The sequence below is a fragment of the Elephas maximus genome, chromosome 16, assembly GCF_024166365.1.
Source record: "Elephas maximus indicus isolate mEleMax1 chromosome 16, mEleMax1 primary haplotype, whole genome shotgun sequence".
Classification (NCBI taxonomy): domain Eukaryota; kingdom Metazoa; phylum Chordata; class Mammalia; order Proboscidea; family Elephantidae; genus Elephas; species Elephas maximus.
Window position 1 is genome coordinate 4,239,472 of NC_064834.1, and position 21,163 is coordinate 4,260,634.

Genomic DNA, 21,163 nt, shown 5'->3' on the forward strand with positions numbered 1-21,163 from the left:
ATCTAACTTTTATTTCTTTATATTGCCTTGTCTTCCTCTTCATATGAAAGATGTATGACTGCGTTTCTTAGTCCCTCTTTATTGTTTCAACGTTGTCATCTTTTACATAAGAACATCGCTGTTTCCCTGTTGTAAGTTTTGTCTTGATTTATTTCTGTGATTTCCCTGTCTGGGTTGACATCTGATTGCTTTATCCAGTGTTCTAGCCTTGGGTTGATATCTGATATTATTGATTTTCTAACCAAAGAACTCCCTTTAGTATTTCTTGTAGTTTTGGTTTTGTTTTTACGAATTCCCTAAACTTCTGTTTATCTGGAAATGTCCTTATTTCAGCTTCATATTTGAGAGACAGTTTTGCTGGATATAACATTCTTGGCTGGCAGTTTTTTCCTTCAGTGCTTTATATAAGTCATCCCATTGCCTTCTTGCCTGCATGGTTTCTGCCGAGTAATCCGAGCTTATCCTTATTGACTCTCCTTTGTAGGTGACTTTTTGTTTATCCCTAGCTGCTCTCAAAATTCTCTCTTGTCTTTGGTTTTGGCAGGTTTGATTATAATGTGTCTTGGTGACTTTCTTTTCAAATCTACCTTATGTAGAGTTCAGTGGAGCATCTTGGATAAATATCTTCTCATCTTTCATGAGATCAGGAAGTTTTCTGTCAACATATCTTGAACAGTTCTCTCTGTATTTTCTTTTATTCCTCCCCATTCTGGTACTCCAATCACTTGTAGGTTATTTCTCTTGATAAGAGTCCCACAGGATTCTTAAGGTTTCTTCATTTTTTTTAATTCTTTTATCTGATTTTTCTTCAATTATATTGATGCCAAGTGCTTTATCTTCAGGTTCACAGTTCTGCCTTCCACTTGCTCAATTCTGCTCCTCTGACTTTCTATTGAGTTATCTAGTTCTGTAATTGTATTTTTAATCTTCCAAATTTCTGATTGCTGTCTATGGATTTTTCCAGCTTATTAAATTTTTCATTATGTTCCTGAATAACCTTTTTAATTTCTTCAACTCCTTTATCTGTGTTTTCCTTGGCTTGTTCTGCATATTATCTGGTTTCTTTCCTGATGTCTTGAAGGGTTCTGTATATTAATCTTTTGTATTCTGCATCCGGTAATTCCAGGAAGGCACTTTCACCTAGAAGATCCCTTGATTCTTTATTTTGAGAGCTTGTTGAAGTGATCATGGTCTGTTTCTTTATGTGATTTGATATTCACTGTTGTCTCCAAGCCATCTATAAGTTATTGTATTAATAGTTAATTTTGTGTTTTCTTAATGTATTCTAGCTTCTTGTTTCATTTTGTTTTTTTATGCCCACATGCGTTGCTTGAGTGAGCTAGCTTGATTATTTTCACCTTTGAAGCTCTGACGTCCTGTTACCAGATGGCTAGAGCTGTTATCAGGTATATCAGTCTAGGAGTCCATTGACTTTTCTTGTATGGATTCAGCTCTGGTGTCCACCCAGGTAGCTGGTCATCAAGTGTGTGGTACAGGCTGTGTCCTGCAGTCTTAGAGGGACGGGGGTGATTGGTGTTAGGTACTGGTATCTGGTTGCAGCAGGGGGTCATACTCTGAACAAGGCAGGGGGCTGTGAATTGTCCCCCAGATGTCTCTGAGGAAAGCTTGTCCCTCTTCCCTAGAACGCACAGATGGGTGGGTTCTTCAGATGGACCATGGGCACCCAAAGTTTTTGGTTGTAGGGACTGGGAGGTACCAGTTATCCTTGGACCCCTGTTGCGGGTGGCTGGCAACCTGAGTGGAGCCACCAGTCCTTAGTCCCTTGATGTGGATAGGTGAGGACCTTGTTTAATAGGCAAAGCGGCGTCAAACATCGAACACCTGCCTCTCCACTGCACAGCTGTAACAGTTGTAGTCCGTGAACAAGGGCCTGTTCTCCTGAAATAGGCCCACTCAGGTCCATGCAGTGGGGAAAGGTACTCAAAGTCCATGGACTGTTTATGCCTGGACAGAAGCCGCTTCTGTCCTGAGCTCTCCAGGTTAGTGGAGCTGGCAAATTATCTTGTGTCCCAGCTGCAGATTTATTCCTTCTCCAAGGCCAGGAGGATGGCCTATCTCAGACCCAGGGAAATCAACAGCCGCTGAAGCTGGCTTGGGAGCCGGGGGCTTGGAAAGTATTCACAAGTACTTAGCTTTTGCCGAGAGCACCATTCTTCTCTGGTTCTGGAGGTGTGAGTAGGCCGTGTGGCTGGTTGCTTCTTCCTGAGGAAATTGCAGCCAAACACTAGTACCAGCCAGCCACAGCTGCTCCCAGGAATGATGCCTGAGGGCTCCCGGCAATTCCAGTAATTTGTCTCCACTTCTGAGCTGTCTCTTCTTCCCCCTGCCACTCAGTTCGTTTTCTAACTTTGCCTTTGATGTTCAAGGCTCCTAGCTTGTCGTCAGTATACTCGTTTCACTTGTTTTTTCGGGTCTTTGTTGTAAGAGGACTTGGCAGATGTGTCTGTCTCTTCCGCTGTCTTGGTCCCGCCTCCTCTCTAAATTTTCTTGAATTTTCTTTTTCATCCAGAATCCCAAGTCTAGACATCTTGGGAGTGCCTGTTACTAGTCCCCTCCTAGGCCCCTGCTTGATCCATGGCTTGGTGTTCCTGTGGTCATTTGGTCTGCCCCCTGCAGAGAGCTCTGACAGGTAGCAAGGCCATGAGGTGAGGTGGGAGAGAAGCTCTTGGGTCCTGCTAGCCTGGTCAGCATTGTCTTGGGAACTAGGTACGAGTGTGCTGGGGAAGCACAGTACCTGCTTTCTGACTTAGCTACAAACTGATAATTGTAGATGCTGTAGGAAATGAACCTAGTTACTGGGTGTTCCACTGTTGCAGAGATTCCTCGGCCCAGGTTCTTTAGCTGTACTTGCCTCTGCATAAGAAGAAAAGAGTGGTGGTTGATTTGTTTTGCCTGGACTTGCGGGGACCGAATATTCAGCAGATGCATGTTACTTGTAAGCGTTAGGATATAGCAGACATTCTGGACTCCATCCCAACACTAACTGAAACTGTTGTTGCAGGCTGGGAGTCCCCCGTCGACGGCGTCGGTTCCAGTGTCTGCCTTCTCCCGCACCTCTGCCACATCATCGAATCAGGATATCTGCAGGTAACTTCCACCTCAGGGGCCGTTGTGACTGCGCATCCGGAAAAAAGCACAAGCATCTGGGGGCTCTCCGATTTTCCATGTGCTTGATCAACATGCCTTTGGTCTGAACCGTTAGCCCCGGTCGTATGTGTTGTTTGCTTACCAAGTTACCAGCTAGTCTCGTTTCTTCCCTTGGATGTCTGTTCCCTTTAAAATGGTTCTCACTCCCTGTGCTTTGTCTCACTGTTCTGCATGCAGTTCCGGTGCAGTGCGTTCTGAGTGTTGTCACCACAGTCCCGTGCAATCTGCTGTTGTCTTGAAAGCTCCTCCATGCCAGAGTTCTCTGACACCGGGGCTCACTGTGACAGTTATCTGTAAGGACACATCACAGGCATTCAAGAGAAACTCCTGTGGTTCAGAGTGGGTCCAGGCCTTAAGGCCTGCCAAGAATCCCAAAGCCAGAAGAACACTGAAGTTCTCAAAATCCCTAAACGATATGGGTGAGAATGCCCAGGACACCGTGGGAAGTTGTGACTATGTGGAAAGAGCTTGTTCTGAAGGAAAGCTGCCACTCGCTCAAGAGCCCTGTCTCAGAATTAACGGGTTCCATCATAAAGAAAAGAGAATACTGAGTCAGAAACCTCTTGGCCATTCCAAGTGTTCTTGTGTTTCATCTCTTTCTGCCAATCGTTCAACTGCTTCAGAGGTGGAAGCCAGCAAGGGGAGCCTCCGTGTCCCACTTTTGGAACAGAAAGCAGATGGAGAGGCCCTGTCCCGGAGCAGGCGACTGCTGCGCTGTTTCTTCCCGCTCGGCCCAAGTGCTAACAGCCTGCACAGGCTCCCTGAGCTGGAGCGCTATGCCGCCCGCCTGCACACGGCCACGTCCTCCAGCGGGCTGGTCGGGAGCACAGGCTTCTGCTCCGACGACAATGGAGATGATGACGTCTTTGAGGACAGCGCGTCCACAGAGCTGAAGAGCAGGGGCCTGCGGGCACCCCTCTGCTCAGTGGAAAAGGACAGCGACCTGGACTGCCCTTCTCCCCTCTCAGAACGGCGCTCCCCCATATCTCCTGTGTCCACATCAGGGGACGCCTGCAGGTTGGTGTGCCAAGAACCACCGTTGCAGCCATCTCTACTTCCCGCACCACCCTAGTCTCAACTTCCTTTAATATGTGAAGTTTCAGGAAAACGGAGCAGTAGGCAATTGTGGGTTATTAGTTTTCTCCGGGAGAAGGGAGTTTTGCTATAACTTGAAAAGGCAGTTCTTATGACATGGGTTCCAGAATAGTCTCACTGATGATAAAAGAGGAAGAAGCTACACATATTAAAGGCCAAGCTGACTCACCTCCACTAAAAATAGATGGGCTTTGCATAAAGAAAGGGAGAGAAAGAAACTAGCAGCTGCAGCTTTTCAGCTTGATTGTCCAGACTTGAAGTGTCTCATTCTGCCATCCCTCCTAGCCTCGTTTTACATTTTGTCCCCCTGTGGTGGCACAGCTCCTCCCTGTTTTCTGGGCATGAACGCAGCCCCCCCCACCCAGGTCTTAGCTTCACTGGCCATCTTTATCTTCTCTTGTGCAGCATCCTTTTCCAGCCTCCAAAATCTTTCAGAATCCACTTTCTGTCACCACTCTTATGCCTTTCCCATTCTGACCTTTCCTCAGTCACCCCTTCTCAGGATTGTATCAGAAACCCTTCTCAGAGACAAGCCGCTGGAGAGCTGGCTGCTCCTTTCAGGACTAGTGTCCTTTCCTGTTTTTCAGCTGCCAGGAAATACCCGTCCCGTTTCTCAGAAGCCTGTTAACGGTCCTGAGGTTAGTTGTGATACCCTGCTGCAGGCATCCTTGGAAATAATGCTTCTCAGTGAATTTCCACTCTCTGCTGTGGAAAAAAGATGAACCTGCAGCAGCGTGTAATGGGAGTTGTTTAGGTCCAGGGGAGATGCTGTGGTTTCTCTTTCTCCTCCCAGGAAAGAGCAGAGGTGTTAGTTGTGCTGTGTGTGAAGATGAGGTCAGGAATTACAGCTGGAAATCCAGCTTCATCATCTTTTTAAGCCACTGCGGCATTATTGAAAAGTAGAATGCTCGTTTTGTTTTACATAGAAATTTTCCCTCTAATTGTTTCAACATCTTGCATTCTGGAAAATACTTCCATGTTGCCTTAAATTCGTCTTTCAACAAAGTTAAGTCTTACCAAAAATGACTGCTCTGTCATTTCTTACACCGTTTTTTCCTCTCCATTGCCAAATGCCATCCAGACTTCCCATGCTGGTGCGGTAAGCTAGAAATGCTTAGTTGCTGGCATTTGTTCTCGTTTGTGTTTGTGTGTTTTTGTGCTTGTAGTCACTTACATGGTGTGCTTCTGAAAACTTCTCTGGGGAGGCTGACTTTCCACTGAACGGTCATCTTCCCTTGGTGGTGTTCTCCTGGTAATGACTGGTTTTCCCCTGACGTAGGATCTGCCACTGTGAGGGCGACGATGAGAGCCCCCTGATCACCCCATGCCACTGCACTGGGAGCCTGCACTTCGTGCACCAGGCCTGTCTGCAGCAGTGGATCAAGAGCTCCGATACGCGGTGCTGCGAGCTGTGCAAGTACGAGTTCGTCATGGAGACCAAGCTGAAGCCTTTGCGGAAAGTACGTGAGAAGACCCTCCCTGACTGAAGGGCCCTGGAACAGTTAGCGTCTGGGACCCAGTGAAGTCCTAATACTCGTTTATTTTGGAAGTAGGGACTGGTGTGTACACTCAGTGTTGTCAAGGTAGTTGCTCTGTGCTAAGTTCCAAGTCCCCCTCAGGAAGAAACCCCATCCAGCCATTCAGTCGTGGTGTTTTCTTTTTCCTTCATGCCAAGACTTCTGGTTTGTCTGTCAGCCTTTTGGCCCTTGACCCCAGACTGTTTTGTGGCATTTTAGTCAGCGTTTAACTTTGTATGTATGAACTGTTCATCATATGGTCCCTCTCCATTTAAGACCATACACTGGAGATCCCCAGCCCTTGGCAGAGTGAAGAATGTGGGAAGCTGATCTTTATATACCTGTGATGGGTATTTGTTGGATGGGAGGCTGGGATTGGGAACAAAGAAACCACAGGTGTGATGTGAAACCCAGCTGTTGTCAGGCCCTGTGTGCATGGCTCCCATCTGAGAGCAGCTTTGTCAGTGGCACTCACATGCTGTCTAAATATTGTCTCCTCAGCAACTTTCTCTGTGCACCTAGCGTGTGAGGTTCTGTTTGGAAGAAGAGAAAACATGTTCCTGTCTCAAAAGCTTAATATGTAAATTGCAAGGTGAACCACAGAACCAGGCAGCAGTACAGGGCAGTGCCAGTGCTAAGTGGTGTGGCAGTGGAACGTCGGACGTTCAGAGGAGGAAACGGCCCCAGCGTGCTAGAGCCCTAGTGGTACAGCATCATAGAACGCTTGGGTTTTGAAGCAGTTCTTGAAGGACAGTGTGAATTAGAGCCAAAATGACAGGACTTCAGAGAGGTCAGGTTGTCTGTGGAGAAAAGCACACACGAAGCAGATGTGAGTGAGCATTTCGGGGATTGTCTTAGGAAAACAGCGGGAGGTCAGGGAGCAGGGGACACTGAGGCGTGGACTCTGCATTTTAGGTAGGAAGGCAAATGTAAAATCATAGCAGAAAGCGCTCTGGTTGCTGAGAAGGCAGGCACAAACTACTTAAAAAATGTTTTGCCCAATAAAAGCCTTATAGTTTATTGAGTTCCTACTCTATGCTAATCTCTCAAGTGAGTTCCGTGACCCTCTGACCAGTATAGATAATCCACGAGGCTCTATTTTCAGTTTACCCTGCAGAGAACTGTCTGGAAGGAGGCTGTGACTAGGCTTGGCAAAGGAAATGCAGAGTGTTTACATTTGTTCTTTCTCTCTACCTTTATGTGTTTCTTCTGATTTGGAAACCAGTAAATGAAAAAGAAAATCGGGCTATTTGGAGTAAGTTAATGAGCTCCTAGAGGAGATGAGACTGGCAGAGGCTGCTTGTACCAGGAACTCTTAGCATCGATTCCAAGCTGTTGCTGCCAAAGTAGCAGAGGACCAAAGAGTGAGCTCCTTCAGCCGTTCACTTTGACCATGTAGTGTGACCCATCTGCTAGTGTGCTGTGGCTTCATCACCCTGCTCTTCCCCTCACCATGCCGGTCAGCACGTCGTGGTGACTGACAGCCTGGCACCTGGGTCTGGGGCCAACCATTTATTTTCATCAGGACTGACACCATGGAATTGTTTATCAGGCCTTTCAGTTTCTCATTGCAAGAATAAGCAGACGGGGGATTGCTGGTGATAGTTCATGGCTCATCTCAATCCCAGCTTCTTTTCATTGCATAGAAAGTTGGCTGCCAGCAGAATACCAGTGCTTGGCACCTGGTTGAAGCCAAGTGGTTTAAAGAGAATGACTTTGGGTGTTGGGGGGCAATTCATGTAGTTTGGAAGAGGGGGTGGAGGGAAGGAAGGCAGTCTTACCATCTGCAGCGCTCTCGCCACGTCTCAGCCCCACGTCTGCAGGGAGCCCAAGCCTCACGCTGTGCTCTGTTGTCTTCCCAGTGGGAGAAGCTGCAGATGACCAGCAGTGAGCGCAGGAAGATCACCTGCTCGGTCACCTTTCACGTCGTCGCCATCACCTGTGTGGTCTGGTCCTTATACGTGCTCATTGACCGTACTGCCGAGGAGATCAGGCAGGGGCAGGCGACAGGTACGGTCTGGGTAGACGTGAGCTCAGCCCCAGAGTCTGGGCTCATGTTCTGGGATTGTAGGTTGAAGTTTTATTCAAGACGGCTTTGCAGGTCAGACCTTAAATGTCTGGGTTTCTGGAGGGGACGTTATTAGGAGGCACCAAGTGTCCTCTTTGGATATTTCTCTTGCTGTGGTGGTAGTTTCTGAAACCCAGTCAGATCAACTCCTAGAGCATCAGAGTCTCCAGAACTACCTCCTGGAAGAGTGTAAGGGGAGCGGACACCTTCTTCCACCCCGCCTTTGCCAAAGCAAGATTTAACGAGTTAAGAATCCATTGGTTATGGGAAGTTTAGAAGGTTTATCTTAATTTACTTCAGATCTTAAACAAGATCTGCTGATAGGCTGACCGGGTTTTTTCTTTTCCAGGAATCCTCGAGTGGCCCTTTTGGACTAAATTGGTGGTTGTAGCTATTGGCTTTACTGGAGGACTTCTTTTTATGTATGTTCAGTGCAAAGTATATGTACAATTATGGAAGAGACTCAAGGCGTATAACAGAGTAATCTATGTTCAGAACTGTCCAGAAACAAGTAAAAAGAATATTTTTGAAAAATCTGCACTAACAGAGCCCAACTTTGAAAATAAAGATGGAGATGGAGCCTGTCATTCCGACACAAACTCTTCTTGTTGCACAGAGCCTGAGGACGCTGGAGCAGCTGCCGCTCAAGTCTGACTGTGGAGGGTTGCCTGTCCTGGACGTCACCAAGAGAGAGCTGAGGGAGATTGTTTACTGCCAGTCGTGGACCTTTTCTTATGTCCTTTACTAGCATAGAATGGGCAGGTGAATGTTTTTAATGGCTTCTCTTTTTCTAAATCCTCCTTAATGAACCTTCTGGAAAGTGCTCCCAGTGGCCGTCCACTTCTGCCATGTGCTCCATGGGCAGGGAAGGTGGAAGACCCCACGATGCGTGAGGTGGGGCTGGCCGAGTTCCCGGTCATGTTCTTGGGCAGATGAGAGAAGGGGAGGCCGAGGCTGAGGGAAGAGCAGGAGAGGGGTGGCACCCAGGCCCTGAGGAGCAGCCTCTTCTGGTGAGCTGAGGCTTTTAGGAATGTCTGCCTAGAATGAGAGGATTTCCGTACTCACTAAGAAGAGCCCAGGGGTGGCATGGAGACAGGCCCCGGAACCCAGACCGTGTCCTGCTTGCATCTGCAGATGCCGCTACTGCCATTTCTCAGAAGCAGACAGGGGACCAGGTGCTCTACATGGAGGGGCGAGTGAGTCACTGAGCAAACAGCACTTTACAAAAGAAAGCCTTTATTTTGTAATACGTGTTCAGTGGGATTGAAACTTAAAAGAATGTCTCATTTAGAAATGTTCGCTTTGTTACACCTCACTATATCTTTTGCATTGTAACCTGAAAGACCCTTTCTGCCTTATGAATTCTAACATACGTGACATCCCCTCTGTGCCCAGAAAACATACGTGATGATAATCAACAGATGAGCCTGAGATTTCTTCCTGCCAGGCTCCATGGGAAAGCATGGATGTCACATGGCTGTTGGAGCATAATTCCTATGGTTTTGAACCAGGTTTCTAGAGCCTTTGTCTTACAGGCTTGCCCCGTTGGGTCCTTTTTTGCCAGCACTGAAAAAGGATTTTTGAGATCTAAATGGAAGGAAAGGAAGTGAATAATTAGAACAAAATTGAGTATTTTAAATTTATTCCTTTAGAGAGACATCTCACCAGTGTATGCTACATTCACACTAATGAGCAGGCGTGCCCATCCTGATCTGGGTGTGTGTACCACTGGAGCTCCTGTGTGCCTGCCCGCCTTGGCCAGCTTCTGCAGGCGTGCCTGGCAGGTGCTGTGAGGTCACTGCCCAGTGCAGGGAAGTGGATGGGCTGGCCCTTGGGGTGAGCCAGCTAGCTGCCCTGGCCCCTGGCCACTCCCTGGCTGTCCCCACCCCTTCCCTGCCTTAACCAGGCTGAGCAGAGAGGATCCTTTCTGTGAGGGACCCCGCCGCCTATTGGTCGGTTTTGTCGTCAGGGATTGCAAACACAAATCACTACCATCAAATGGCCTTTGTCCCTTAAAGTTTGCTTAAAATCCTGCTTTTAAGAACTCAGGTTTACAGCACAGGCGAGTAAGCGGTAGCTCCAGGGTGGCACTGAATCGTGAACAGGCCGTTAGCGGGCAGGATGCCTGGGGCCCGCCTGTGGCCTTGCTGGGCTTCCGGTTCCCACGTGTCTTGTTAACGGAACAAGATGGCTCATTTGCTTTCCAGATTTGTGAGTGGCTTTGAAGGCTACGAGGAGGCCAAAGGATCTCTCAGCTCCCAGTGATGGCTCATTATGGCAGTCTGGCACCACTGTCCGCCCACCCAGGTGTCTGCCTGAGTGGGACCCCGGCTCTGCACAGTCTGTGGTGGTGGCCTCCCTGTGGCCAGGCGGGTACTGTCCAGCCACAGCCTGACCTCTGGAAATAGGTCACCCTGCCCTCTCTCTGTCCCCCAGGTCACATCCAGCCCAAGCCTGTGTTCACTGTGCCCCACACTGCAGTTACCTGTGCCCCTTCTCAGCCGGGTGATGCCAGGCAGTTGCAGGCTATCCACTCAGGCAAGTGGAATACAGGTCCATCCTGCCCGTGCCCTTTAGGAACTGCCCAGGCACGGTCCTGCTTCTGCACATTGTCCCTGTCTTGCTCCAGCAGCAGGTGAGCAGTCAGGCGAAGATCTAGAGTGATTTTTAAGTGTGGCCCTCATCTGCCCCCTGCCCTGTGGAAAGCATGGAGGCCTCTGTACAGAGGGTGGTGTGCTGAGGTAGGGATACCTCCTGGGCCACCTGCCCCATGTGGCTGTCACCCACCTTATGGCCCAGGTGCCTTTAGATGCGTGATCGTGGTATGTCACCCACACCCAGACATTGTTAGGCACAGCCCTCTCACTTCTTTTCAGGAATGCTGAACACCATCTCCTCACCTCTGACCCCACTCCGCCAAGCCCCTGCCTGTGCAGGGCCTCTCAGGTCCATCCTTGTTTCCTCTGCTTGAAGACACACAGCAGCTTCTCCCATTCTCCTTTTTAGCAGGCTGTAGTTGAGCTCTGATCCGTCAGTTCCACCCTTAGTCCCAGCTCTGGTTTTACCCACCAGAGTGACCTCACCAGGCCCTGGCACGCTGTTCGGTGCTACCCCCTGGTGGTAGCGGCAGACCTTCTGGGTCTTCTGGTCTCTCTACTCCCCGCCCCCCCCACCCTCCCTTTTTGCACCTGGGCCTAGTGGGAGGACTCTTTGTACCCCATGCACATTCCAGATGGCACCTGGCTGAACCATCTCAAACCTGGGATCAGTGTGCAGGTCACAGGGCCAGGAAGGTTGGTGCTTGTGGGCCCAGTGGGGGCAGAGGGAAGCTGCCTCTTTCTGATTTGGCCTTTGCTCCCCGATAAGTCATGTGGAACCAGAGTGCTTCTGATTTTGTTTGGAGTAGTAATTGGATTTATGTGCTTAAGTTTATAGCTAGAAATTCTTGGGAACCCTGTAAAAGACCTTTTCCTACTGCAGGCCTTGAGTGCCTCTTCCTTTTTTGCTCCAGCCCACTCGTCTCAGTCATATAGGTCTAGTTTCCAAACCTGCCAGTGCACCTACCTCACCAGAGATGGACAGGCCCAGGCAGCTGAGGCAGTTCAAGAGCCTCATGTGATCCTTGCAAGTGTGGGAGCTGCCTCTGCTACCTTGTGGGTAGGCTGTAGGGGCTGGGACAGGGCCGCTGACGAGTGGTCTGAGAAGTGCCTCAAGGCCTGGTTCAAGGAGAGAAGGAACCACCATGATGTGGATGCAAATACACATTTGAAATACTTTTCCTTTGAATTTAATTTGAGATATGCAGCTTCTGCCTCTAGCCCAAGGAAAGACTGAAACCTAGGGAAATGAAAAGAACGTATCTTCATTTTGGAAGTCTTTGTTGAAGCTGTGCAGCTGATCACCTGTTTAGATGCAATGTTTATAGAAAGTTGATTGTTAATAAAAACCAAATTTACACTGGCTTGTGTGGTGTAGTTTCTAAAAGGCACTTCACATTTGTAATTTTTCTTAGAAAGTTTCTAGTTATCTAAGTGTCTAGTTTTGTATCCTTTTGTGTATGTTCACTGTTTCTCAGTATTACCACTTGAATAATTCTTTGTACAGGTGGGTTGTTTGTGCTGTACTTGGGGGTGTCTAATTGCAGCAATAAAGCGTTTCTTTAAAAAGGAGTTTTGCATGGGACTGTTTTCCTGCAGAGGCACTGGGCATGGTGGTGGGCACTCCAGTGGCTTTGACCACCCCCCCCAAAGGTTCTCTGGCTTCACATCTGGAAACCAAACAATGCAACCTCTGCAGGTGTCTGCTTACCCCTGCCTGCCCCAGGCTAGCCCCACGCGGGGTAGTCAGAGGCCTGGAAGGTGTGCTGGCCGTGGGAGTGAAAACAGGTGGTCCACACAGGTGTGTTTGCTTCAACCACCTGGGCCAGCCTTGTGCTCAGTGGTGAAGTGAATTACTTAGTATGACCCTTTAGCCATAGTCTTTGTGACTCACACAGTGAATGGGTGGGACTGTGCAAATAAGGTGTATGGAACCTGTGATGGTTGGGGTGGCATGGCAACTTGGCTAGGCCATGATTCCCAGCATTGTACGGTTGTCCTCTATTTTTTGTGATGTGATGTAATTGTCCTCCATTTTGTGATGTGAATCCTAGCTTCTGTGCCTGTAGTTGTGTTAATGAGGCAGTAGGGATGTATCTTGAGTATCCACATTACTAGGGTGTGACTCAAGTCATCACCCTTACCCAGACACTACTCTTACTAGAGGGTGTGACTCAAGTCATCGCCCTTACCCAGTCACTACCCTTACTAGAGGGCTTGACTCAAGTCATCACCCTTACCCAGTCACTACCCTTACTAGAGGGCTTGACTCAAGTCATTGCCCTTGCCCAGTCACTACCCTTACTAGAGGGCTTGACTCAAGTCATCACCCTTACCCAGTCACTACCCTTACTAGAGGGCTTGACTCAAGTCATCGCCCTTACCCAGTCACTACCCTTACTAGAGGGCTTGACTCAAGTCATCGCCCTTGCCCAGTCACTACCCTTACTAGAGGGCTTGACTCAAGTCCTCACCCTTACCCAGACACCACCCTTACTAGAGGGCTTGACTCAAGTCCTCTCCCTTACCCAGTCACCACCCTTACTAGAGGGTGTGACTCAAGTCATCACCCTTGCCCAGTCACTACCCTTACTAGAGGGCTTGACTCAAGTCCTCACCCTTACCCAGTCACCACCCTTACTAGAGGGCGTGACTCAAGTCATCACCCTTGCCCAGTCACCAGCCTTAGCAGAGGGCTTGACTCAAGTCATCACCCTTACCCCAGTCCCTACCCTTACTAGAGGGCTTGACTCAAGTCCTCACCCTTACCCAGTCACCACCCTTACTAGAGGGCGTGACTCAAGTCATCACCCTTGCCCAGTCACCAGCCTTAGCAGAGGGCTTGACTCAAGTCATCACCCTTACCCCAGTCACTACCCTTACTAGAGGGCTTGACTCAAGTCCTCACCCTTACCCAGTCACCACCCTTACTAGAGGGCGTGACTCGTCATCACCCTTGCCCAGTCACCAGCCTTAGCAGAGGGCTTGACTCAAGTCATCACCCTTACCCCAGTCACTACCCTTACTAGAGGGCTTGACTCAAGTCCTCACCCTTACCCAGTCACCACCCTTACTAGAGGGCGTGACTCGTCATCACCCTTGCCCAGTCACCAGCCTTAGCAGAGGGCGTGACTCAAGTCATCACCCTTACCCCAGTCACTACCCTTACTAGATAGAGGGCTTGACTTAAGTCCTCACCCTTACCCAGTCACCACCCTTACTAGAGGGCGTGACTCAAGTCATCACCCTTGCCCAGTCACCAGCCTTAGCAGAGGGCTTGACTCAAGTCATCACCCTTACCCCAGTCACTACCCTTACTAGAGGGCTTGACTTAAGTCCTCACCCTTACCCAGTCACCACCCTTACTAGAGGGCGTGACTCGTCATCACCCTTGCCCAGTCACCAGCCTTAGCAGAGGGCGTGACTCAAGTCATCACCCTTACCCCAGTCACTACCCTTACTAGAGGGCTTGACTCAAGTCCTCACCCTTACCCAGTCACCACCCTTACTAGAGGGCGTGACTCAAGTCATCACCCTTGCCCAGTCACTACCCTTAGTAGAGGGTGTGACTCACGTTACTGCCTTCTGAAGTAGGAGGAGTTTCCTTGAGCGTGTGGTATGCATCGAATGTGTCTGAATGCTTTGGGGAAATTCGCTCGCTCTCGCTCTGGATCCCACATCTGGTTCATGGTCATCTGACCTCCAGTTCTTGGAGCTTGAGCCCGCAGCCAGTCTGACCTGCGATTCTGGGATTCCCCAGCTCCCCCATCCCCTGGAGCCAGTAGTCTATTGTTTGACCTGATTGGCCAGCTTTCACAACCTTGTGAGCCAGCAGCCTGTTGTCTGACGTGCCTGTTTGGGTTCACCGGCCGCTGCAGCCATGTGGGTTGGGAGGAGCCTTCAGCCTGATGCCTGACACATGCATTTGGGACTTGCCAGCCTCCACAACCACATGAGCCATTTCCTTGAGATACAGTTCACGAGTTCTATGAGACATTGCAACGAATTACTGAGCACAAAGATGGGAGGGCAAGTACTGAGAGGAGAAGCAGTAGTTGATGTTAGAGATGATGGAGTGGACAGCAGCTTGGGAAAGTTGGACACTTGGGACATCTTCAACCTCTGCCTCAAGGGAACCAACTTTGTGCTGATCCTTATATATATATATATTTTTTTTTATAAATTCTTCATGAAATTAATTATTCTGTGCTCCCCAGCCCCAAGGAGCCAGACTACAGGCCAGTGTGTACCGGGCAGCGTGACTGTCAGGCAGTTGACTGCTTAGCTGGCCTTCCCCGTAAGGGTGACAATTTGCCTGCGATGTCTCCTGGCTGCTAACAGCCCCCCTGAGTAGGGCAGTGCCCTGGTCCTCACATCTGTATGCTCCACGCAGGGCTGTGTGCTGAGGGCAGGGCTCTACCTCTGAGCATGCCCCAGAGCCATGGTCACGTGGGGTGAAGAGGGAGGCAAGGATTGCCTGGTTAAACTGTACATGGGGTGAGCGGGAGAATCCTTCCAGAAGTTACAGCAGTGGGCTGCTGGGATACAGGAGCTAAGCTCGAGTATACGTTGCCAGGTGTCTTCCTGCCTGACATCTGTGGAGCCATGGCCACAGTAGAGAATCCTCAGGCCACCCCTGCACTGAAGAGCAGGAGGCCTCCAGCACCAAGTAGAGCCCTCGGGGCTTCTAGAGTGTGACGTGTCCCAGAACTCAGCTAATTGGTTGGAGGGGGTGGGGCTGGAGAGAGGACTCTTTGAGAGTGTAGGGGGGTGCTGGGTTGACAGGAGCCTCAGTACCTTGGGGACCCGGTGAGTTTTGAGTTTGTCTGAGGAGGCACCAAGTGGGGTCTTGCCACAGGCAGGTTTGGAGCAACGCTGTCCACAGGCCTTTCTGCCCCTTGGCCCTGGCCACGAAGTGCTGCACGTGTCAGCTGGCCTGCCACGTGACACACCCCCAGGGGCTGACAGGTTACTGCTCTTGGCAGCACATCTTCTCTGTGAACACTTGTGTTGGAGCACATCCACGCCCGTCCATGGCCACTTCCCTGCTGCAGTTACAAGGCCAAATAGTTGTGGCATCCCCATCTGTCACCCACTGTCAAGGACAGCTAGGCTAGTCTGACCTCTTACAGCCGAGGAAACTGAGGCCCAGGAAGGGGAGTTACTTAGAGTCACACTCTGAGTCGTTTAAGGGCGGGGAGTAAAACTCAGCCCCTGACTCAATCAGGGCTCTCCTCCCACACCACCCTCCAGGTCTCAACCAGTTCCTGGCATGTCGACGAGGGAATGCCACCAACTTCCCATCCCCTCTGCATTCAGCCTTGGGGAGGCCCAGGCAGTAAGGACATGGTGGGATCTCTGGGCTCAAGGCACCATTTAAGATGGAGGCAGAAGGGAGGACGTGGCGTTCCGGGACAGGGAGATTGGCCTTACCCCAAGCAGTGCCACCCTCTGGGCTGGGCTCAGTTTTCCACAGGCTGTGCTGCCTCCCGTGGGTTCTGTGTCTTCTGAGCTTCAGTTTCCTCATCTGTAGAATGGGCCTCACCTGCCAGCCTCTTCAAGGGTGGCTGGGGGATTGACGACTGTTCCTTTAGAAGTCCTGAGTTGGTGGTCCTGCTAGTGGCATCCCTAAGCAGGGGTTCCCCAAGCTCCATGGTCACGGCCAGATACTCGAAGTCAAATAAAGGCCCAGCCTGTGTAACCAAGGAGCAAAGGGCGTCCACAGAATTCTCAAGGTCTGGGTCTCTGCCTCGGGGCAAGCAGTTACACGTAGCAGGAGAGGGGGAGCAGGAGGGGAGCCTGGCAGGGCTGCGGCTGGCTGGAAAGCTATGATTGAAGGTCTTCCTCCATCACCAGAGGAGGTGGGGGGGGGGGGTGGGGATTCTGTCCAGGTGGAATCATAATGATTATGGTGTTTTTTTTTTTTTTTTTTTTTTTTTTTGTGGAGGGTTGTATGTGTGAGCTCTTTGGGATGACAAACACTGTATGTACAAGGAGACATGTTTTAAATTAACTTTATTTTTATGACAGCCAATTCTTAATTTATCCAACAGGAATTTATTTGGGCACCTGCTATATGCAAAATATTGGACTAAGCATAAATAGATAGAACAGAAAACAAAAATCATGTCTGTAATACCAATAAACACGTCAGCTAGCCTGACGCGCTGTTGCTACCTGGTGTGGATGTGTTGAGCTGGGCACAGGACAGGAAGCCTCACAGGCCTGCTCTGCGCAGGAGGGGTTCCCTGGGGTGTCTAAGCACTGAACAAAGTTTGAGATTGACAAAAGATAGGAGTAAATGGGGAAACACACAGGAGGTTTGCTACAACATGGCTCCCCTGGGGCAGCCTTTGGTTTAAGGCGAATTGGCCTAGCGCAATTCCCAGGAATCCAGCGGGCCTGAGGGGTGAGCTACACGGGAGGCCTGCCCTGAGTCTGGGTACCATGGCCAGCCTCCAGAAGCAGGACTTCCCAAAGTGAGGCCACTCAGATGGCCACGCTGTTGGGGATCCGGTCTGGAGACAAGTAGTAATAGGGCAGCTTCTTCTTCTTGTTGCGCTCTGCGATCACACTGACGATGGTGTCAAGGTTCTTGCGGAATCGGGCCATGGCCTCCTTCACGGGCTTCTCAATGAAATGTTCCTCTGGATACATGCCCAGGAACAGCTGAGGCCCCGACAGGGACAGACAGATTAACCAGTCATGAGGCCACAGACTCACAGGCCTTGTCCTCACCTCCAGGGGCCATGGCTCTGGGGGCCAGAGAGAGAACAACTCTTCCCCTTCCCATCTTGACCCACTGCCCCCCACCATGAATGCTGGGGACCACGTGCCCCTGGAACCGCTTTCGACGATAAGGTCTGCAGTGGGCCCCATCTGTACCTGGGAACACCAGGAAACACTTGGTGGTTACCTCCGGGCACCAGGGGAAAACCACATGAAAGCTCAGTGGACAGCTGAGTGCGTGTGTGCCCTGTGTGTCACCCTGGTGGTGAGTGGAGCAGGGACCTCTGCTGCCCTGCCTGCTCCTCGGGGCCTTCCCAGAGCCTTGGAAGTCAGGATTCCTGGCCCTGAGTCACAAACCTGAGGTTGGGGAATTAGCTTAAACTGGGTGGCAACACGTGGCTGCACGGTCCGCAGCCCAGGCCTCACCTCATTCTCCTGGAACTGGCTCAATGCCCACACTGCACCCAGATGCCAGCAGGAGCGGCCGCGGTCCGGCAGCGTCTGCACAATCTGCTCGATGGTGACCACGCCCTTGGCCATCGGCGGCGGGGCCCGCATGGTTGGGGGCGCGTTGGGGATCCAGGAGCACCAGTCGTACTGCGGGGACAGCCGCGAACACTCGTGGGCGCGGGCGGCGAGCGCCCCTATGGCCCAGACCCCAGCCCTCTGCGGCCACGTCGGCGCCTGGCAGCTGGGAGGCGCAGCTGGCCTCCGGTGCCCTGCCCTGCCCTCCCCTCTTCCGGGGCGCCCGTGCCCTGCCCGCCCCTCTCCAGCGCTCCGGAACGCCCCGGCCTTGCCCTTGGCCTTAGCCCACCAAGTCCGTGCCGGCACCCGAATTCCGTCCCCTTAGGCTGCCCAGGGTCAGCCTGCGGCTTTCTCAGCCCCATCTGCCCAGGACGACTGTAAGGCCCGGTGGGAGGGGAGGGCTGCCCCCGGCCCCGCCTAGCCTCAGGAGCCGGCACAGGTGACCTTGGCGATTTCCGGCCCAGAGCGGTCTGCCCTTTCAGAGGGTCCTCCCCCTCCCTTACCTGGCCGAAGTTCACTGCTGCGTGCTGGGCTGAGGCGGTGAAGATCACCACGGTCAGGTACTCCGACAGCTTCTCCCTGGTCTTGATGGACTTGGGGAAGCCTATGGCGGGGACCAGGGCCAGCTGAGGGCCTCTCCTCCCAGGGGAGGGATGCCTGAGTACCACACCCCTCTGTGCCCAGGCCCTGGTACCGTGCAGGAGGGCTCAGGAGTGGACAAGAAACTCCGGGGGCGGGCACGGATGGGTGAGGGCTGAGGCCTGAGCCAGCTAGAAAGCTGAGGCCTCTCTCAGGGCTGCCCTCATGAGGCATACTGGTGGGGAGAGGACCCCCAGGGGCTCAGGCCCCAGCACCAAGCACCAAGGGCGATGCCAAAGGTCAGTGTTGCCCACGGGAAGGTCAGAGGTGCAGTGAAGAGCAGAAAAGAAGGCCGGAGGGTACGTGGGAGTGGCTCTCACCTGAGGTCTTCTGGTCCCGCATGCCATACACATAAACGTCCTTCAGGAAGTCCTGCAGCTCCTGGTCCTCCTCCACCACTTGGTCACTCTCATAGTAGATACCTATCACCTCGGCCGTGAACCTGGCTCCAGAGTTAGGGCCCAGTCAGGAGTGGGTGATCCAGCCAGGGTCTCCAGAGCTGTGCCCCAGAGAGCCAGGGCAGGACCCTGTCTGGGACCCATCACTCCTTAATGTCCAGACTCAGGACCACCCCCCCCACCCCCATCAGTGTGCCCTGATAACAGAGCTAGGCCCCTGCCAGAGTCACTGAGGCACCCGGCTTGCCTGCCCCTCCATGCCCATGGCAGCCTCTCCTCCGGGACCACCTCTCTTCTTGCTCTTGGACCACCCCCTCCCATTCCTACCCCTCGCCTGCCCCTGGCACACTCACTTCTTGATGGCTTCCCACACCAGCAGCCCGTCATCGCGGTAGAAGTAGTAGGGAATGTCCTCTGTGCTGTCCATGCCCCTGGCCCTGATGGCCTCAGGGAAGCACAAGGAGGCATAGGTCAGCTCCTGCATGGCCCGCTGTACCATCTGGACGTGCCCGCCACCCCCTGTGGCGTTGGCCTTGAAAGGAAGGACAATGCCCCATGGGCTGTCTCCCCTTCCAGCCCACAGATCACCCCTGCACCCACAAGAAGCTGGAGAAACCATACAGGGCAGTGGGGTGGCCAGGAATGCAGGGGGCAGGCCCTGCAAAGTGGGGCAGGAGGAACGTTTAGCTCAGTGAAGGCTCAGTGTGGTTGAGATGCCGAAGCAGCCAGAGGAAGACACCACAGAGAGGCATCTTTAGACCAGAGTGATGGAAGGTGTCGACACAGCCAGATGAGCACAGACGAGGGGGCAGCTGCAGGGGAGAATGAGCTCCCCTCTCAAGGAGAGCACTGGTGGGCCTGGCTGGGTGAGGCCCTCAGGCCTGTTCTGGTCCCAGGCACAAAGGTGCCCCAAGTCTGTGCACTAGTCTCAGCGGTCTACTCTTTGGGCTAAAGGAGAAGGCCTCACCAACCATAAACACTGCTGAGAGCCTGAGTTGGTGTGCTCGGGGCAGCCTGGGGGGACACACAGCAGGATCTGGGTCCTGCTTGTAGCCACTAAGACACACACACAGGATAGCTGAGTAGGCAGTCCACAGAATTCTCGGAGGATGACTTGGGTGCTGGGATACCAGAGGTTGGTCCATGGTGGCCATGTGACTCAAGCAGGACCAGTCAAAGTTGTTACCTGGTATTTTCTGTGTGGGTACTAAAGGGAACATCTGTGACCAGGTCCTCGTCTCCCGAGCCCCATGGGGTAGCCTGCCTGGTGCTGGAAAGAATGTGGCCAACAGGATGTAAAGACAGAAAGAGCACGTGTGCCTTGGGAACGTACTTGAGACCCTGGATTCATTCTGGTCTGAGGCTCCTTCCACTCCTGTCATTCCCAAGTACATGAGACAATACATCTCTTTTCCAGCTTCAGCTGGTTTGAATTGGGTTTTGTCACCTGCATCAAAAACATGGCTTAACCATAATGACTATGTGGCCTGGTCCACTAATTGAGGTGGAAGAGGAGAGTCAGGGTTGAGGGCTGATGTGAGGGTCCAGGCCTGGTAAGGTGATAGGGGAGTCAAAGCAGGGTGGGGTACTGAGAGAATCTGAGGGGTGGGTAGGGATCTGATACCCTGATGTGTGAGGAGAGTGGTGGGAGCATGGAGGGCCTGGCAGGGCAGAGGGTGGGGGCTGTTCACAGAGTAAGGGACAGGTCCAGGACAGAAGCACACCACTGGGGCTGAGGGGAGGAGTCCCATTCATAAGGGCGAAACAGGTCATGAGGAGAGGGAGGGGTGGGAGAATGGGTGGTGGCCAAGAAGCATGCTGTGCAATTGGGAGAGGTGAGTTGGTCCAGTGCCCGGGTCAAAGGCTCAGGAGACTGGCCACAGAGCTGGGGGCCAGCATTCTGAACACAGCTGCCACCCCTCCACTCTTCCTGGGTCTCCACCATTGTGGGTACTAGGGACCTGGTCCTGGTCATGGATAGAGGCCACTGAGATTCTGAGGAGGAGAGGGTGCCAGTCGGGCAGAGCTCTCCAGGGCCCAAGACTGGGGCACCTACCTTGTCAAAGAGGCCGTACTCACAGATGAGCTGCTCACGGGCTTTGGTGTTGATGGCGATGGTGAATCGCACATGGGGCACCAGGAGCTGGTGGGAAGAAGCCCCTCAGAGAGCATCCAGCCAGGGCCTCCTGACCAGAGGCCCCCAGGGACCCTCGGCACCCACCCCACCTGGTCCACTGTAGAGAAAATTTCCAGGTTGATGATGCTGATTGTCATGACTGAGTAACTAGCTGCTGGAGGCCTGGAGTAACAGTGATAATAGTCCACAATGGATAGTGCTTCAGTATGTCCCAGGCGCTGTTGAAATGCTCTACAGTTATTAGTTATTTTTATCCTCACAATAATTCTATGTGGCAGGTGTACTGCCTC

The 21,163-nt window shown here is 52.0% G+C and overlaps 2 protein-coding genes across 13 annotated transcripts in view; one reads left to right on the forward strand and one right to left on the reverse strand.

Moving 5' to 3' along the window:
- Nucleotides 1-11,808, forward strand: part of MARCHF8 (membrane associated ring-CH-type finger 8) — a 177,633-nt gene extending 165,825 nt beyond the window's left edge. For 9 of the 11 annotated variants that reach the window (XM_049855548.1, XM_049855555.1, XM_049855552.1 and 6 more), the window contains 5 exons: nucleotides 3,023-3,108; nucleotides 3,346-4,185; nucleotides 5,543-5,723; nucleotides 7,643-7,790; nucleotides 8,198-11,808. In XM_049855548.1, the coding sequence (XP_049711505.1) occupies nucleotides 3,023-3,108; nucleotides 3,346-4,185; nucleotides 5,543-5,723; nucleotides 7,643-7,790; nucleotides 8,198-8,502 (1,560 nt within the window). In that variant the 3' untranslated portion in view covers nucleotides 8,503-11,808. The remainder of the gene's footprint in view (nucleotides 1-3,022; nucleotides 3,109-3,345; nucleotides 4,186-5,542; nucleotides 5,724-7,642; nucleotides 7,791-8,197) is intronic. The other 2 variants (XM_049855557.1, XM_049855558.1) reach the window with 2 other exon arrangements.
- Nucleotides 11,809-16,479: 4,671 nt separating this feature from the next.
- ALOX5 (arachidonate 5-lipoxygenase) overlaps nucleotides 16,480-21,163 on the reverse strand; it is a 74,023-nt gene continuing 69,339 nt past the window's right edge. For both annotated transcript variants that reach the window (XM_049855547.1, XM_049855546.1), the window contains 6 exons: nucleotides 20,793-20,879; nucleotides 19,090-19,268; nucleotides 18,659-18,780; nucleotides 18,203-18,303; nucleotides 17,601-17,771; nucleotides 16,480-17,114 (listed from right to left, as the gene is read on the reverse strand). In XM_049855547.1, the coding sequence (XP_049711504.1) occupies nucleotides 16,935-17,114; nucleotides 17,601-17,771; nucleotides 18,203-18,303; nucleotides 18,659-18,780; nucleotides 19,090-19,268; nucleotides 20,793-20,879 (840 nt within the window). In that variant the 3' untranslated portion in view covers nucleotides 16,480-16,934. The remainder of the gene's footprint in view (nucleotides 17,115-17,600; nucleotides 17,772-18,202; nucleotides 18,304-18,658; nucleotides 18,781-19,089; nucleotides 19,269-20,792; nucleotides 20,880-21,163) is intronic.